This window comes from Solea senegalensis, linkage group LG2 (assembly GCF_019176455.1).
Source record: "Solea senegalensis isolate Sse05_10M linkage group LG2, IFAPA_SoseM_1, whole genome shotgun sequence".
NCBI classification, from domain to species: Eukaryota; Metazoa; Chordata; class Actinopteri; order Pleuronectiformes; family Soleidae; genus Solea; species Solea senegalensis.
The window spans coordinates 8,678,263-8,697,542 of record NC_058022.1 but is presented as its reverse complement, the minus strand read 5'-3'; the positions used below and the strand labels follow the sequence as shown (position 1 = coordinate 8,697,542).

At 41.0% G+C, this 19,280-nt stretch overlaps 1 protein-coding gene across 1 annotated transcript in view; it reads left to right on the top strand.

The window, feature by feature from the left end:
• Positions 1-19,280, top strand: part of LOC122765052 (contactin-associated protein-like 4) — a 58,028-nt gene that overhangs the window by 23,063 nt on the left and 15,685 nt on the right. The window contains exons 2-5 of the mRNA XM_044019117.1: positions 294-404; positions 7,482-7,675; positions 11,575-11,722; positions 14,968-15,177. Coding sequence (XP_043875052.1) covers positions 294-404; positions 7,482-7,675; positions 11,575-11,722; positions 14,968-15,177 — 663 coding nt within the window. The remainder of the gene's footprint in view (positions 1-293; positions 405-7,481; positions 7,676-11,574; positions 11,723-14,967; positions 15,178-19,280) is intronic.

The following is a 19,280-nucleotide window of genomic DNA, read 5'->3' as shown; positions in this document are numbered from 1 at the left end:
AACTCTGTGCAGCTTCTGTCGGAAAATGTGCACTTTTCAAAATCTCTTAAATTTGCTTCTCTCACTCCAAATGAGTGAGGCCATGTCTGAATATAAACATGTCTTAGCATTAAATATCAACCCTCGGTTTCATGTCTTTGTCCTTTAATAACGACATCTTACTAATCACTTTATCCTCTAACACTTATATCAGCCAACGTATCACAAACGTTGTAGTAACAGCAACCGCCCCCCCAAAAATACTGCTTCGAAGTTCTAATGTTCTCTTTTTCTTCTTTGTGATTGGCTGACAGACGCATGTGACCGCGCACTGGTGTCCAATCTGCCGCCATCGTCCTTCCGGAGCTCCTCGCAGCTGTCCAGCAGCCACGCCCCGGGCTTCGCCAAGCTCAACAGGAGAGAAGGTGAGCCGGATTTTTCTTTTTTTCCATTCAAGGGTTGCCGGTTTGAGTCCCTGTCAGGTCCCCATTGCTCATTGTTAATTGGAAACTTGAAATTGACTGCCGCCACAGTGGGGCCACATCGTTGTGCAGGTCGAAAAGTGTCTGTAGCGCCCCCTAGAGAGGGAGAAGCAGAAAGAGGAAGCAGAGACTGACTGACTGACTGACTGGATGTCAGCGAGGAAGAGGAACATATTCATCTGCTTCTCAAAGAATGACGGGTAACTCGACGTAGACAAGAATATAAAGAGAATCAAAGTCATTTCACAGAGAGAGAAAAAAAAAACAGGCTTCTATATATTTTTGTCCTGCTCTTCGTATCGAGGGTAAATTTACTTCTCTTTTTCCGTCCAGCATGAAAGCTCAGTACGGAGTCTTGTGCTGGATTCAGATGTGAGGCTTTGACAAAATGAAGATCAGGCTTTGTTGTGGAGATTCCTGCTTTTTTCACTGACTTTATCTAAGGCCAGACTCAGCTGGGAGGAGAATGATGCGGGAGTGATTTTCACCAGCGCGTGGAAATGAAGTTGAGTCCGCAGAACGATGCAGCCCTCGGGTTAACTGTTGACTCTTTTGTCTGTCTTCTCACCCTGGGCCTTTTTGTAACACACCATTGACTAATAACACAACACATGTCACAATACTGTGCTTTTTGCAATCATTTATATATAGCAAGACACAGTCTCTTCAGTTTAAATCAGTTTAAAGTTCATACTTAAATTTAATTTGGCACACATTTTTTGGCCTTTTTTGGCTTCTTAAATATTAAATTTCTTTTGTGTTTGTGTAATTTGCCCCTAAAAAAAAACTTGACAATGTGCATTAATATTTTGCCAGTGCTTCAATGAACTTATCTCACAAGTCAGAGTGATGATATTTGACCTAATATAAAATTAATTAAATTGAATACATTATTAGATCAATAAAGCATTGAATTATACGCTTATATAGTGTTTTACAGTTGAATATTTCATCTTATATTTAAATCTGTGGGGTGTTTTTTTCTCATTCATTTGAAGTTGCTCAATCCATAGCAAAGCGAACACTTTTATTTTGAAATCTTGTTATTCATGTCATTATTGCTCATTTCCTGGATGATACAGCACTGTACAAAAGTCTCCGTCCACCGCTGGCTTTGTTGTTTGTCCGCAAAATCCGGATTTATGGTCTGTCAGATTCTGTGCAGTACGATGCCATAGTCTGAAGTTCATATTTCCCACCCGTCCAAAATATTACATACATCAATTAAAGACGTGTGATCACTGCTTCAGGGTGACATTCAGTATATTAGTGGTGACGATAAATGTTGTACAGTCTAAAGTGTAGAGTCATTAGATTTACCTATTGTCAGTAATTAGAAATAATAGGGTCAGAGGTCACCTTAACACAGTAGGTGAGGAAGCAGCGAGCTAATGTTTTCTTCACTAAAAGCACACAGCTGAGATGCAGCTGACATTTTCTGCTCTTCCATTAATTGAAGGAGGATGAGACGATGTGAAATGATGTCAGAGACATAATGCAAACTGAACCTTGAATATTTTCATATTATACAGTAAATAGATGGAAATATAATATAAAGAAGCAGTAGATTTAGATTATTTCAGAACAATATTAGACAGCAGACACACACACACAGAGTGGTTTAAGAGTGTTCACATATTCTCCTAGTCTGATATGTCGTGCGTAGATTAGGAAAGAGGTGTGCGTCACGTTTCCGTAGGAACATTGGCACAGCGGAATTGCAGGGAGAGCGATCCCAGCCACTTGCTGAGAAAATCAATGGATAAATGAAAGTCTCCGTCTAATTTCCACCACCTGCTGCCGCCGCCGCTGCCTCCATCACTCTGCCTCCTCCAGGTCTCTCTCTCTCTCTCTCTCTCTCTGAGGAGCAACTTTGCTTTCAATTCATTAACCCACCGAGTTTATCAGAGTCTGAGAAAACCACCCACACAGCACCTTTACAAGGGATTTAATCAGACGCTCCCACAGTGTATCACATTACACATGTTCAGCGGTTGTTGTGGTTTATGTCCACTGAGAATCATCCAGGTGTTACACACATTACATTATGTACCATCATACATTAGTACAAGGAAGGTAGATTTAAGAAGCTGTACACAGACAAAAATAATATAACACATAACAATTAGAAGGGAACTTTTTAATGGGCTGTCAAATGATGCTTTTCTAAATGTAAATGTATACTTCTGCGTCTCGAGTGACTGTAAAGAAGGAGGGCGGCTGTCACGGCGGAGCTGCCAGACTGATGTCAATCCAACTGTTACACGCCGGGCGACGCCTCCCTCTCGCTGTGGGAAAAGTCACAAATTATCAAAGTTTTTAAAAATGAAAAGGAAACATTCGTGGAGAATAAATAAGTTGTGAAAATAAGACATTGTGAATTGTTGTCAGCAGAAGGAGATGAAAAGCCGTGATAGTCAGAAACCTGGACTATTTCAGTCTCCTCACTCGTGTCTCTTATTCATCAGTTCCACTTAACCTAATTAGTTTTTATCCTTTTCTGATTCTCAGCTAAATCTCTCATGCTCTTTTCTCCACGTCCGATTTGTCCCCGTCCCCCTCGCTGTCCTGTACTGTACAGTTTGTCCTCTGTTGCAGTCATTAGTCTCACTCTGTCTGCTGTCCGATTTCCATTTCCATTGGCAAGAACTAATTTAGTCAGCTCTGCCTTCTTGCAAAAATGTTAATGGCTGTGTCCATGTTTAAACATTTTCTTTGTTCGCCGGGCGACGCTGACAGTTATCGCAGATGCAGCTGCAATTACGCTGGAATGGACTTGCAAAGAATTATTGCGCCACATTAGGCATTTGTCCCCAAAGACTGAGGTTTGAAGGTGGAATTCAAGTAAGTTGGAGCCCGTAATGTGGTGTGAAATAATGGCTTGTTAATCAAGAGTGGAAGTTTGGATTCAGTCATTATCTACAAAAGGTTTGAAAGTTAATTTCAGATAACCGATATTTGACTTTTTACACCCATGCAATTTAACTGTTTTATCCTGGCCACAAGTTCCCAGTGAAGTTTATTGTTATAAATTAACAGCGTTCAAAAAAATTTCTTAAACTACAACAACAAGAAAAATGGCAACTCAAAACGCAGGTATGTACATGTCGCTTAAAAATAGAAATCTTTTTCACTATGCACATGTTTCCCAGATAACTCACCAGTTAGCTATGCCCTGTTTCCATCATGGTTTGACTCCACTCGTACCGTACCGGACCGTACCATTTTACTCTGGTACTATTCCTAATGGAAGCGCAAGAAAATAAGTACCGAAGCTAACCGTTCCACTCAGAATAAGAAATAAAACAGGTACTAAAACTAACATCAAATCGATTTAACAAACCAGGTCAAAGAAAGCAGTTAGATTTTGAAGGAATGGAAAGATTTCCCGTGTCGTATTCTGCTGCTGCTGCTGTCACAGAAGCAAGTCACCATTAGCTTCCTGTGGGATGCTCTGTTCAACTGACATTTTATCAGGCTGCTGAAATGACCCTCCAGACTTTGTATTCTCATGCAAATGACCAGCGCTCATTCTTTGCCCAGCACTTTCAGCAGGCTGCCTGTTACATGTCTTTACAAAGGCCTTTCTCTCCGTGTAAGCTGCTTCTCGCTCGCTGTGCTGCGTTTCTTTCAATTTATTTTTCTGGCTTTTGTGGTCTTTTCCTTTCCACCTGTCTGCTCCCTTTTACCTCACATCCAACCGTGTCTGTCTCTCTCCAGCTGCCTCACAAACTATCAATGCACTGTTGACGTTGAAACAGTAATTTGCTTGGTTATCAATCTCTTTTCTACTCATTGGTGAAGTGGTCAGGCTTCGTCCGCTGCGCCTCGTTATTTTACAGTCAAAACATGGAGGGATTGAACTTTTTTTTGATCACTTTAATGAGGAAAGACTCACCAGTCTGCAGGGATGCAACCATATCAATAACTGACTGGTAACTCTTATTATGGCCCTTAGAATAATCCATTCATCCGTTATCTACTGCTTTATCCTCCACCAGAGGGTCGCAGGGGTGCTGTGCCAGTCTCAGCTGACATAGGGCGATAGGCGGGGGACAGTTCACCAAGAGACAAACAACCATTCACTCTCACATTCACACCTATGGTCAATTTACCTAATCCCCATATTGCATGTTTTTGCACTATGGGAGGAAGCCGGAGCACCCAGAGGAAACCCGGGTCTTCTTGCTGCATAGACAAGAGTGCTAACCAACCAACCCACCGTGTGGCCCCCTTATTAATATTATTGATAATAATAATACTACTAATCATAATAATAATGATAATGTGAGACAAGCTATAAAAACACTAAACATACACTGCATACTAATGGGCCACATTAAAACAGACAATAATTAAGAGGCAGTTCTGAAGAGGTGGGTTTTAAAGGTTCATACTTCAGTACAGTCACGGATGTATTTGGGGAGGAAGATCCAGAGAGAAGGTGTCGTTTTTGTCAGGCTTCCTTCTTCTTCTGAGTGATAGGTGATGAGTTGATGATGCAGGAAAAGACCCCACTGACACAGGACTTGTACCGAACAAAGGGATTTTATCTAGTTACAAGTCAGGCGTCAGAACCAAGCCGCTGCAGCAGCTCGGGAGAATATGTTCTTGCCGAATCTCCAAACAATTCTGCCTCAGAAAAGCAAAACTAACATTATATAGATTCTCCAGCCTTCCTACTTGCAGGCATCACATGTTTCGACCCCCGCCTTTCTCCTGTTTCCATAATGCAACGACTTGAAAAACAAGTCGGGTCCAGATATACCATACTGTCCCATGATCTTTACCTTGGACAATATCACCATTTAGTCAAACAAGAGACATCTATTTTCCTAACTAACCATATCCAAGACAGACCCTCAAGCTTCCTGTTCTATACAGGATGCCTATTGTACGTATGGTCTGACTTGTCATGTGACCCTCTTGTCTCATGTTTACTTATTAATGTAAATCTTCAATACGTTTCAGTATTAAACATTAGCTGTGTTAACGTGTTCTTCTTTGTTCTTTGTTCATATACTTCAAGGGGACAGAAGTAAGAATGAATGACCTCTTATGGTGAGACTGCAGAATGCACCACATGGAGGACTCCTCTGTGTGCCCCTCCCTTTACCAATCATGTCAGAAAGAACATTGTCATCAGTAAGTGTGTGGTGTGTAGTCAGGTTCCCATAGAAAGAGATGATTTAGAAAACCTTTATAAACACATTCCCCTTAAGATGACTAAAGCCTGTACCGGGAGCTGTGGGTAGAACATATTCAATGTCTGCTAATAAACCCATATTAGCTATACGTTCCTACACAGACGTCCTCATTGTCCTCTTATTTGTTAGGCTGAAATAATAATTTCATCCCACTTTCGGCCATTTAACGTGACGATGTCACACTCTTGACCTCCATTAACCTGCACTCTTCTCAGTGGGTGGTTTGTTCTGGTGGTGCAACAAACACTGGGGAGAAAAACAACGAGATCTCTGTGATTCAAAGTGACAGCCGTGACAAAAAGCATTGAGGGCGTCAGCCATCACTTCACCTCAGTTATATTAGCTTCAGTTACACTGACAGGCTGGACACACTGTATCTTTGTAACGCCTCTCAATCTCCCGATCGTTTCCCTCAGATCTCGTTCTCTTTTTCCTCTACAGGCTAATCTCCACGGCTAAATGTCAGAGCTCCTGCTCTTTTCTGTTTGCCTGTCACTGGACACGTCTGTTAGTCAAGTTCTTATTAGCTTTGGCCTTTAGCTCTTGAAAGATCATGTTCCACCAGCCACCAGAGCGACACTGATTTATTTATTTCACTGCAGAGCTTTTTTTCCTTGGCCTACCAAGACATTAGTGAAGGTTTGGTGCCTTTATAGTTACCAACAATTGGCAAATTCAAGCCATTAGTCAATTTTCATTCACACAAAGGCTCCAACAGTGTTGTTAAAGGACCAGTGAGTGTGATTTAGTGGCATGTTTGCAACCAACAAAATACCCTTTGCCTCACACTCCTCGTTCAAGCAAATATGAATGTGTAACGTGTCACTATAAAATGAGCTTGCTGATTAACATTCCCACTGCCAGTGATTAGTCAAAGTTTTAGTCAGAGTCAGATTAATCAGAACTGGCTGATAAAAACCTGCATCATTTGTGCCAGATGGGAGTAAACGCCGATGAAACATCAAAAACCTGTTCAAATTCAGGATTTAGCCGGGCTTTTTTTTGCCCAGTGAGAATGGGGGTATAAGTGAGAGCGCACACAGAGTGTGGGGGGGAACTTGAAAACTGCAACCGACAAAATATCTGTTGCCTTTTCTCTCCTCATCCTGGTGTGTGATATCATTACGGTGATATTCAGACAAGTGTTTGCAAAATACAAAAATGAACAGAGGTCAATACAGAGACGAAGAAGAACAGTTGCTCAAACCTGCGTGTTTGCGTGTGTGTGTGTGTGTGTAGGAAAATGCTTTGTCAGGCCAAAATGACAACACAGAGCTCAAACACCAGATGGACAAATTATGAGAGCGGAGACTGCTGACTGGCATCCCACTGAGCACACACACACACACACACACACAGGTTTGTGCTTTCAACTCTGACTCTGTACTGACTTCTAGTTATTTAGATGGAAAAATCAAAGCCTAAACCCAACCGCCTTTGTAATCTTAGCCCTAAACTGAAGCGGTTCCTCAGAAATGAGGTTCTGACCTCATCAGGATCAGCCTGTTGGTCCTGATGAGGTCGGTGTTTATGCCAGAAAAGAAGACTGTCGAGAGGTTACAAAAACCTGCGACACATACTTACTAACACACAGTACTTCCAGTAAATATCAAGAAAAATATAATAGAAAAAAATATATATATCGTAAAAAAAAGGAGAGTAAATGAGATACATTCAGGAAATGTATTCTTATTTCATTTCAGTTTCATAACAAAGCAGATTTGAGCGAGGGTGAAAGGTCAGGCAAAAGGTTATTTCATTTCATCCCCGAATGTTTGAAAAAGTAACAACAATCCTCTCTGTCTCTGTGCAGGAGCTGGAGGTTGGTCGCCCCTCACCTCAGACAGGTATCAGTGGTTGGAGGTCGACCTCGGTGAGCGCACCAGGATCACCGCCGTCGCTACTCAAGGTCGCTACGGCAGCTCTGATTGGCTGTCGTCGTACCTGCTGATGTTCAGTGACACGGGACACAACTGGAAACAGTACAGACAGGAGGACAGTACCGGGGTGAGTCCATGATTTAAGGCGGCTAATTATCGCCGCAACAACAGACAAGTTACACTTATTCTCCGTCCTTGTTTGGTCTTTATATCCCCTCAGGGATCAATAAGCATCAGCACACATTGTTTTGTGCTTCTCATTTTGGTGATGTAGCGTCGAGCAGTGCCAGAGTGTGTGGCTGTCTGTATGTTTTATGGATAAAGTCAATCAGCGCCAGTTTACCGCTTCATTCATAAACACTGAACCCTTGCAGGAGCTCGACTGAGCACACAAATAATTCAGCAGCTGTTGTGATGATGAAGGAGAGATGCAGGAATAGACTTGTCCGCTTCATGTTTGTTTTTTGTTTCTTTGTCTTGTTGTGCTCTTTGCTGTCTGTACGCGTTTGGCTTATTTTAACCATAAAGGGCCAAAGAAAGTCCCATGAGCTTTTGCTCATTCTTTCAGAATTATTTTTCGATATATGGCTGTTATTTACAATTTACTGCATGTTAAAATAGTGTATTAATATTATTTAAAATGAAGAAAAACCAAAACCCACTGTAGTTGAACACTTAAGTATTAAACATTTATGTTTAAAATGTCTCAATGTGCAAAAACAGGCCAGAAAATGGAAACTATTTACAGTTGTTTTTCTAACTCTTTCCTCTCAGTAGAACAATATTTCTCATTTTCCTCCAAGTACCACCAGAGGAAGCTCGCGTACCACTGGTGGTACACGTACCACAGTTTGAGAACCATAAACCGAGATAAATCCAAATGAATCTCATAATACAAAGCTAAAATTCACTGATTTTGGTACACAAACTGTGTCCATTTAGAAAAGAAAACAACTTATTCTTAAGCTGGCTTAGAGGATGCATTATGCATGATTCTGAGTTGAAAACCAAAAGGACTAGCACAAGAGGAGGTGCAGTATTTAGCCTGCCGTCCATTTGTCTGAACATGCATGTATTCCTGCAGAAGCCTAATTTTCTTCCAGTCCTGCTGTGAGAAGCCTCTGATTAGACCCCAAGCTGTGGCAGCTTCCCCGTTCTGGGAGAATCCAGCTAATCTCAGCACTGAGGATTGTCTGTGAGAGAGTAGAGAGCAGCTTAAAAAACATGTCCATGTGACGCTCTGCACGTAAACCGTGCACGCTTTCCAGTTACTTTCCAAAGTGTTTGTGAAATTGTTTGTATTAGTCTGTCCGGATTAGGATTACTGAGGCTGTCAGAGGAGCGGGTTAGTACCAGAGCTGGTGGATCAACCGCAGCATATCACCTGCTGAGCCTCTGTTTGCAGGGCTGAAGAACAGGGATGACTTTTCCTCATTTCCTCTTCTGTTTTTTTCCGTCTTTATTTTTAGTTTCTTGGAAATAAATCAATCCCTGGCTTTATTTTCCCCCTCTCATTTTTCTCACTGTGATTTTCCTGCGCCTCTACAGTACGTTGTCATGTCTCATACTCTTTGCCCTTTCCTTTTATTTGTCTTCCTCTCTTTATTATTCTCTACATTTCTGTATTTCCCATTGACAGTTGTTTTCACTCTGCTCTCTGTGACTGCTGATGGAGAATTCCCATATCTCTATAAAAAGGTGAATGACATTCTGTCCACTCCTTAGTGCCATTTGCTGTTAAAGGCCTTTCTCCTCAGTTCAGAGCGTCTTTGTTCTTCTTCTTCTTTGGTCATTTGTAGAAACGGTCACACAAGCACATATCCACATAAACACTTCTCTTGTACTCGACCATATGGGAGTGTCGTCAAAACAACCTTCCTTAATGCAACAGTCGCTTACATCGACCTATGTTTACGTCTTCCTGACAAGGACCTTTTGTAGCTGAATGAATTAAGGTTGTTCTCCATGTGGGAGACAAGGTTGACGATGTGTTAGGAGAGCGAAGCCAGGTTTGTTTTGTTGAACTTCCACAGAGGAGATCACTGAAATCTGCATGTGATCTGTAGTGCAGCGGTCCAGTTTCCTGTAAAAGAATATTTCCACAAACTGTACAGAAACACCTAAAGACAAAGTCTGTTTTCCGCTGAATTAGTGGGAGCCCTGAGCTTGTTTCATGAGGCTTCATATCTATATATTTGCTAGCCTGTTGCCACATATTATGCAGAGAAGGCTTGGTCCGTGAGAATCACCTGTTGCGATAAACCCGTATTTTAAATAGGAATCTTGATATTGTCCATTAAATGGAGTTTTTTTTTCTTGGAAGTCGAAGGCTCTTCTTCTGGCTCCTGCTTGGGCCTTTTTTCCTTTCCAAAGACGTTTTAAAAGATCGTTCAGACTCTGGCGATCAATGAAATATATTTTTTTATTCAGTCTTTCTGTGCATGGTTGTGGACCTCTGATCTAGAGGAAGCACTCAAGGAGAACAAACATCCACTGAGGCCGCTAAGCTATGAACGTAAATGTCAAAAACTCTCCTATCTTGCAAAGATAACGACTGTTTTTTCTAAAACCACCACCAAAATCGTATCATCTCCTCCTTTAACCATACCTACATCCCCAGAAAATGTCATCATAATCTATCCAGACACCAAACATTACCTTAGCAGTGATAACAAACAACAGAGAATATATCCAGGATATTCAGGGGAAAGAAACAACACACAATATTACCTACATTGATTTAAAACGCTCGGTTCACAATGAAACCAAAAGCATTCTGTGCGACTTCTTTAACTCGGGCCAGTGCTTAAGTTAACTATGTTAATACTCATGTTTGACCAATAAAAATCTCAATGATGATTGGTGTTGTCTGACAAATTTTATATCAAATTGTTCCTTTACATTGTATCAATGTGCTTGAGTGTATTTTTGGTATTGAAAGTATGCAGAAAGTGTTTTAATAGTGAGACTTTTGGAGGCAGAAGATTCCAATCCTGGAGCCACAGGCCCGTGTACTGTATGTTGTGGGTGTGTTTCTCTGGAGCCTCCTCCGTGGTCTCCTGGCTGTCCTTGTTTCCTCAAGCATTTGGGTCCCATCCAGTCATAGCTGCTGCCAGACAGTGTGATTCCGATCTGATGTTACCCACACAACAAATCTGGCATCCTCATCATAGTAAAACACCCTGGTACCAATTAAGCTTATAATTACAGCATTACAGCAACATTTGCTGCAATTTTCTGTCTCTCATTGACTTGAAACTGCTTTTGTTCCGCAGTGAGAGTTGCATTTGCCACTTTCAGGAAACGATTGAGTTATTAATGATCAGAAGAGATAGAAATAGATGTGGACGATGTTTGTAACCTTCAGACTTTTATTTTTTTCAGTTTGGAGTAAATGAATGGAGCAATCTAAATAAAAAACACCACTGTGTGACTATGAGCTATGTCCTTATCCGGGGACTACATCCTTCAGGCTGATTGCATCACAGCTATGTAACTCGGCTGTCCCTTTTCTGGTCCTCCCTCAAATGCATCCTTTTATTGATGAAGAGTAAAGGTCTCAAGGGCAGGTTTACTTTAAAAGAGAAGTACCAGCCTTCAGCTCAGAAGAATAGCTAACATTAAGGAAAAGCTTGAAAGTTTAAGACATCATCTACCGTTTTATTCTCCATATGAGGGTCGCGGGGCCGCTGGTGCCACGCCCAGCTGACAGGCCCTTTTTCTGACCAGGTCACAAACTCTAGGTCTTCTTGCTGCCAAGGCAACAGCGCTAACCACTACACCAACCGTGTGGCCCAGTTTAAAACATTTTTATTTTATTCTACAGACCAGACCATCTTATTGTGACATGGGCTGCAGACCGTAGCCTTCAAAGGATGCTCGCTTTTAAACTGGGACATAATTGTGGTCTGTCAGCCGTCAGCAAACTCAACCATCATCACTAACGAGCAAAGGCGAGCATCCTAACATAAGGATGTTGCTCTGTGCATATGTGTTTTTGTAAATGAGATCTCTGTGTGTTTTCAGTCTTTTCCAGGGAACACTAATGCAGACAGTGTGGTTCAGTACAAGCTGCAGCAGCCGGTGATCGCTCGCTTCCTCCGCCTCATCCCTCTGGGCTGGAATCCCAACGGACGGATCGGACTCAGGCTGGAGACATACGGATGTCCTTATAGTAAGTTGGGTTTTTTTTTTTATTAATAACCACATTGCCATTGTGTGATCTGAAATACTTATAGATTAGTTTATAATGTAAACATTTATCGTCAAATGATTCAAGGACCATTGCTTATGTTTTCCCTTTTGTACAAAACGACAAATGCCTGCTGGCAGCAATTTCCTGGAAATAATGACTGTTTTCCACTAAATTAACACTCTTACCTTAGTTATTACCAGTGAAAAACAGCATGTGTTGCATTGTTTGTCTTTCACACAAAGCCCGCTGTGTTTCCCTTTGTTCCATTTTAATTCCTCTCATACATACCTACACCTGAATGATCAATAACTGATGTATTCACACTATGCACAGCAGGCTTTCATATCAGCAATGAAGCCATCACAGAAAATACTGTTTTGAGATTCATTTGTTATATTTCAATGAACTCATTTTCAACCTCTTACTTCCTCTCACTACAGCTATTTAAATATGCATTTGCTTTATGTTCTCATACTAGAAGGTTTTATAGTAAAGAAAAGATTTAGATGCATAATTCTGTTGGACTCCCACTACAAAGTGGCATATTTTACTGAACGAGCAGGTGTTTGTAAAGGTTTGTCCTCTCAGCTCAGTGTCCTGCTGCGTCTTTGCCCCAATTTGTGTCTTATGTCATATCTATGTCCTGTCATAAAAGTACAACATGTCAAATTTGTCTAAAACCTAAAAAAAAAATTACATTTACAATGAATTGTTTTTTTAAAAATACATAAATGTAATACTTTGCAAAATAATCTTCACGTATACTTTAGCTCTTGTATTTTCTAGAGTAATAACTAAGAGTTTACTGGAACTTAAACTCATATTTAACATATCATTTATTCAAAAGATAAGCCGTTCCTTAATATTATGCCCATGTGACAACCTTTCTGAGTTGTCGGTGAATTTGGGAAAGTCATAATTTGTTTCAATTATTAAGCACCTGCTCAAGGAAAAACGGGAAATGTAGAAGCTAAGTGAAAAAGTAACTCACAAATGGATGTCAGGGTTTCCTACTCTGACAGGAAAATATTCAGGTAATTGCATATGCCTGTCTTAAAAACATCCCAGTGATTTACAGCTTAATGCCGTTTAGTTCCCAGGAAACACTGAGGGAAGTTTCCAGGTGATTAAAATAATAATGTGCAAACTTGTGTTATTTTCTGACTTTTGCTTTAAATCCCTTTGCAGCTGTTCCCTCTGAGATGAGATTGATTAAGAGACACACAGTAAAACATCTAACTACCTAATAGCTCAGAGATACTCTGGAGTTGTTCAAGGACACACACAGTGGTTACGGCCACGGAGTGTTTATTAGGCATCATGACAGTGAATGTAGCTACTAATGTAGCATGCAAAGCAGGATTCTCCTCAGAAAAACAAAAGGAAATACACTGATGCAAGATGAAGGAAAGACAATGTAAAGAAGAAGGAAAAAAAGATGCAGCCAATCAATCTGAAATTTCCTCCGCCGGTGGTGCGGGGCGAAGGTGGTTTACGGCGAACCCCCGCTTGGACCTTGCCAGGTCCTGGGGCCGCAGACATATGCGCAACCCACCTGACCCGTCTTAAAACACGGACCAAGGAATTTTATTTTTTCATTTAACCATTACAATAAATCAGAAGCCGTTAAATTAATGGTAAGCTAGCGTTGGATGTGCAGCTTGTTTCTCTTTTTTTCTTCTTATTTTTTGAAAATAATTAATTTATACCTGTCCAATCTTGGGCTTTTATTCTTTCTGGATAATTATAATGATGTAAATCATACATTTAGTGTGAATTAGGGTGGAGTGGATGAATGTAGATGATCAGAGCGGTGAGGTTTTTTTTTTGTCTTTTTCAGCTTTGCACACACAGAGCATGACTCAGCGCTGTGGAGCCTCAGCCTGCTGCTCAGTAATCAGCAGGAACTACACTGTACAATCCAATAAGAGCATTAGCACAAGCAAAGTGGCTGAGTCTTAACATGAGGGAGTTAAAGACTTGCCAAGTTCATTAAAATACGTTCAGATAGAAATGAGTTGAAAAGGAAATTGAAGCCAAATTCCTGCTGCTGCTGCTGCTGTTGCTCAGCCTCAACCCTAATTCCTCAGCGAGCAGCAGACAATAAAAGTTCCATTTCTGATGAAAAGATGAAAATAGTTTCCGTCTTGTCTACCTTGTGTAACCTCTGCTGCGACATACACTATCAGACAGGTGGCGAGCATGTTTTCAGCCAGAGGCGTTGTGTGTGCGTGTTGTTGCTCCTTCTGTCTGTCCCACTCTTGTGAATATCAGAAAATGCGATATCTCGGAAACGCCGACCAGCACTTTCCTCAAATCTGTTCACTCGCAAGGTTATTGTGACATTTCACAAAGCATGTTTTTTTACCTCAGGACTTTTATTACAGCAAAAGTGCAAAATGCAAAAAGGAGCAGCGGCGTGTCGGCACAAAACAACCATCACGCTGTCTGGCCATTAAGAAAAGACATGTGACATTATCTATGTATTAAATGACTTGACTCACTCCAAATGTTGAGGTGTGTTCACGGTCAGTCAGTGAGGGCTTTCAGACCATTTCAGAGGTCTGATCCAATCTTGACCACTTTTCTCTCAGACCCCATCATTGCAGACAATGTTGCCCCAGGGAATTACCCACAGTTGACAACGTTGAGGGTATAAACCAATCAGCAACCTGGCAGCAACTAGGGATGTCCCTTTACCACTTTTCTGTATCCGATACCGATATTGAAAACTCAGGATGTACTGATACCGATATTATTCCGATACAATCATTTTAGACCATTTATGAACCATGAAGCTGTTAGCAGCACATTTGCGAAAAGACATACTCAGCTAAAATGTTTTTGCTGATTTTTATTTACATTTTTACCATCTGTGCATAGTGAGGTGTGCGCGATATTTATAGGATTTTTGGATTGCATCAAACCGATTTGCGACTTGGGAAGCTTTGTAGAAGCTGCTGTACATTACGCTTATGTGCCACACTTTGCACCAGCTGAGGAATTTGCCTCATGGCTCATTATGTCTTGGTGGCATGTATTTAAAACTACTGTATTGGACTGATATTGATTGATTCATCCATGTCGGACATTGAAAAGTAGTATTGAGTCATTCCAAGCTAGTTTTGGTTGATGTTGTGGTTCTGATGTCTCACTATGATCTAATCAGTATCTCCTGACTTGTGCGTCTGTGTTTATTTATTCCCTTTTTTTAATTTGTACAGCCTCTGATGTGGTGAGTTTCGACGGAAGAAGCAGCAGTCTGGTGTACAGGGCGAGTCCCGGGCTGAGGCAGGCGTCCAGAGATGTCGTATCTCTGAAGTTCAAAACCCTGAGGAATTCTGGGACACTGCTGCACGCTGCAGGAGAGGGAGGACTCGGCATCAGTCTGGAGTTAGAGAGAGGGAGACTCCGGTTGCTCCTCAGACAAGGTGGTACTGTACACATCCAATCATTTAGATTAAAAAAGAAAAATCTTCTTTTCCTTGTGTCTTTGGTTGCAGCAACATTTCAGTGAGAGTTAGCCTTTAGCTCAGGGGGGCGTGGCCACTGTGTAAGTACATCCAAACACACCCCAAAAAACCTGAACTACCCCTTTAATCAGTGAGGACATGTAACACAGTTTAAAAATAATTTCAACCCCTTGATAAAGTCAACACTGTAAAAAAAAAAAACTCTATCACCTAAACTCTTTTTAAACAGAAAGACAGCTCCACCATAAATTCTGTATTAACTTGAAAATCACTGTCCATCATCAAAATGACAGACTGGAGTCATGGAGAGGAAATTAAAACTATCCATTAAAATGAGAACTGGGAGGACTGGGAGCCGACACATCAGTCCTCTCTTTCAGTCTCATCTGTTTCTATCTCTGTTTCTCAGTTTGTTTACATCCACATCTCATTCTCGCTTCAGTTTTTTTGTGCCGTTTGTGTTCTAATTGCTAATCTAATCTAAAAGTTGTTTGTCTGCAAAGTTCTCCAGTCTTCGTTTCTCAGACATCAGAAACGAGAATTGTTCTTTTTGTTTCTGAACTGTCTTCATTTCTTTATTCATACACGCACAGAAGATCCTTTTAAAATTCCTTTCCCACCTCCTTCTGTTTTCCTCTTCATTGTTATTTATGTCTGTCCTTCTGATATGCAGACACATAAGCCCTTTTCTGTTTTTTAACTTCAGCGTCCTTCATCTTTATGTCTCACATTTTCTTCTTTATTCCCTCGTTCTCTCTCTACATGCATTTGTAGGTTACAGCTTCCGCAATTGAGGTCATCTTCCCTGTGTGCGCTGACCCTGAGCTCACTCATGCTCCGCTCTGCTCTGTTAACACGAACACATCCAGGTCTAACCTCAAATCTCCCAACCCTCCCAATCCTCCCTCCTCCAGAGCAGAGACAGTTTGCTTTATGAGGCAACTCTGAGTAACAGCGCTGCAATATGTCCCAGAAATCAGTGACGTAAACACCAGGACAAAGTCTTTAACTAGGTTGTATAATGTTAAGTTGAATTTGTTGGAATTTCACACAACACACTCTCCGCCTTTGGTAAATAATTTTCTTACATCACGACTTCTTTTTCATTACATTTCCAAGATCACTCAGCCAACCACATCTTTGACAGTCTTGGCCTGTAGCGGTGACTGTTTCGTCCGTCCCTGTTTCTAAGTTATTTTATATATAAACCACTTCTGTGTTCTGTGAAACAGGCTAGTTAGCATAGCACCCAGCAACAATAGCAATAAGGAAATATCAAATGTGCAGTTGAACTTGAGTGACTTGTCTCTCAAAAAATAATAGGCACGTTTTAATAATAAAGGCACAAATGACAGCTGAACATCAAGTGCAGTGATTCATTTAAAATGACAATACTAACCATGCTGCTTATCAAGCATTTGTCATGATAAAGACGCTCTTATTGTGAGAGCTAATTAAACGGTGAAGGATAAAATTATAATGTTAGGATTATAAAGGTAAGTACACTAAAGATGTACTAACAGCTCTTCCAAGACGTTTGTGTCTTGCTCATGGGAACACAAGATACATTTATTTATCTGTACATCCATTATTTCATGCGGGTACAAGCAGCATTGTGTGGGCCCTCGAAGCCACCAGGTGACGCTATGCCCTTGACTTTCACCTTTGGGGGCACTACTGAGCCTTGTACTCTAACCCTTGTTCCTTGTTACAAATAGAAGGTTTTTGGAAAACTCTGTGTTGTAATTCCAAGTTGTCTACTCTTCCAAACTCAAGATGACCGCTCAGACCTAGCTGTAATGCTAACATCAACCTCAGTGGTTGATTGTCTGACTGAAGTTGAAGTTCTGCACTTAACTTAGGTGTGATGCCATTCCAAGTCTCAACTTCCAACTTCCAGGGCAGCTTTTTATTCTTCTAATCATTTCCAACAGCTCAAAGTTCTGGAACACTTGAAAGTCCGGAAAGTCCTAACAATGTGATGCTATAGCAGAGTGAAAAATGACTCTGTTGCCAAGAAGAGAGGAAATAGACAGTGGAAGACAAAGAGAGACGCAGTGATGGTTCTATAGATTAATATCAATAAAGATATTTTCTATTTGTTTACCCTCAGACCTCCATATTGATCCCTGCTCTCTCTTTCCAGGCAGCCTGTAATGAAATCATCCATCCAATGAAACACTCACTCATGAAGTCCTCCCCCTCTCTTCTGCACTCCATCAACATAATAATAGTTCCATTAATCAATGTCGCTCAAGTGATAATATGTGTTTTTAAGTCTCACCATCCTTCTTCTCATATTGATTGGACCATCTCATTCCAGTCACTCAGACTAATCAAATAAGTCATTGCAGTGAATGAAGAGACTTCCTCTGCATCATGAAGTCCACATCTCAACTCTGTGTGTGTTTGTGGACGGATTCTTTATTCCCGTCATGTCACCATGAAATACTCAATATTATCTCACAAACTTTGCAGAAATATCAAAGATACATTTGTCCATCACCCTCCAAACTGTCTCTGTTTGTGTCTTTGAAGCTGGGATTGTCTCTCCCCAAAGAATACTCAATACATTTTTAATGACTAACAGCATTCAGCTCTTCTTTTTAAAAAAAAAACATTTCTTTCTCTCGCAACAGAAAAGTTTCTTTTCCAAGTACTTTGGGGGATTGGATCCACATAGTTGGACTTTCTGGTGTTCATCCATCATTAATAATTTCTAGCTGTGTTTGGTCTGTATTTTCAGATTAGAGTTTATCTCTTATTTGTCTTTGGTTCTCAGTGAAATGCAGATACCCGGAATTTTCCTAATGAGCCAAGAGGATGACATAACTGCGCTCCTCTCTGGGAACCAGAACATTTTCACATCTAAGAAGCTTAACTCACTCACAATAATTAAATAAGTGATTATTAAACCATTAATCAATGAATTGTTGCAGCCGGAGTAGTAAACATAGATGAGCTTTTATGCAGCACAGGGAAGAAGTCAAATTTAAGCTGTATTCAATGGTGTGAGAGTGTGTGAGTTATGAAATTAAATTTAAATGTGTAAACACAAGATGGTTACAGTGTTTGAAAAAAAAAAAAGTGATTCTATCTATTCTAATGTAGCCACTATGCACCAACAGATGTCTCATTGAATTCCTGTTTATTATGTTTCCTTTGTACACTGCTTAGTGGTTTGGAGCATATTGTTGCATGTTCTGCACCAACCATTAACTCCACAGGAGCATTTATGGTTTGTGCTGTACGTATATATATAAACTAAGCTTCAGTTTGCCCTAGCAAATAAAGGTTATATAGACTGCTACAATCATTGTCTCATGATGCTAACCAGTCAAGTTGCCAATCTAATTTGGTAAGTGTAGTGAAGACTAGAGTTGTAGTCAAGACCACCTAAACCGAGACCAAGTCGAGACCAAGACCACAGTGTATCGAGACCAAGACAAGACCAAGACTTAGAGGGGTCGAGACCGAGACAAGACCTAGACTTTGAGGGGTCGAGACCGAGACAAGACCTAGACTTTGAGGGGTCGAGACCGAGACCGATCTCAAGTACTACAACACTAGTGAAGACATTGAAGGAATTGTGTCTAGTGTATGTTTTTTAATGCTGCAGTGACAGCTGTCTCAGTGTTGGGTATCAGGTTTATTGGGCTACAAATTCAGGTTGTGTAGGACTAGAGGATACAATCCTTTGGTGCTTGTATATCCTTGAGTGCTTGTTGTGAGTGGCAATGATGATGGCATCATCCAACAACTTCTAATCAATGAATGTTCGTGGGGGTGTGGGTTCATCTGGGTCATCAGGTGGGCACCTCCTTCCCTGGTGTTTTGATGACAGGCCCAAGACACCTCCAGAGGGTTCATCTGGTGTCCCAGGTGTACCTCCCCTTGGCTTCCACCCATTCAACCCCTGCTGTTTGACTGCCCATGAGTGGTCTTTCCTCTTGATCCAGAGCCACTGACTTGGCTGCTCAGCAGCACTGGAGAGGTCCTTGATGGTTCACTGTTGGGCTTGGGCCCCTGATTCCCAACTCCTTAAGCAGCAGGTTCAGTGTACT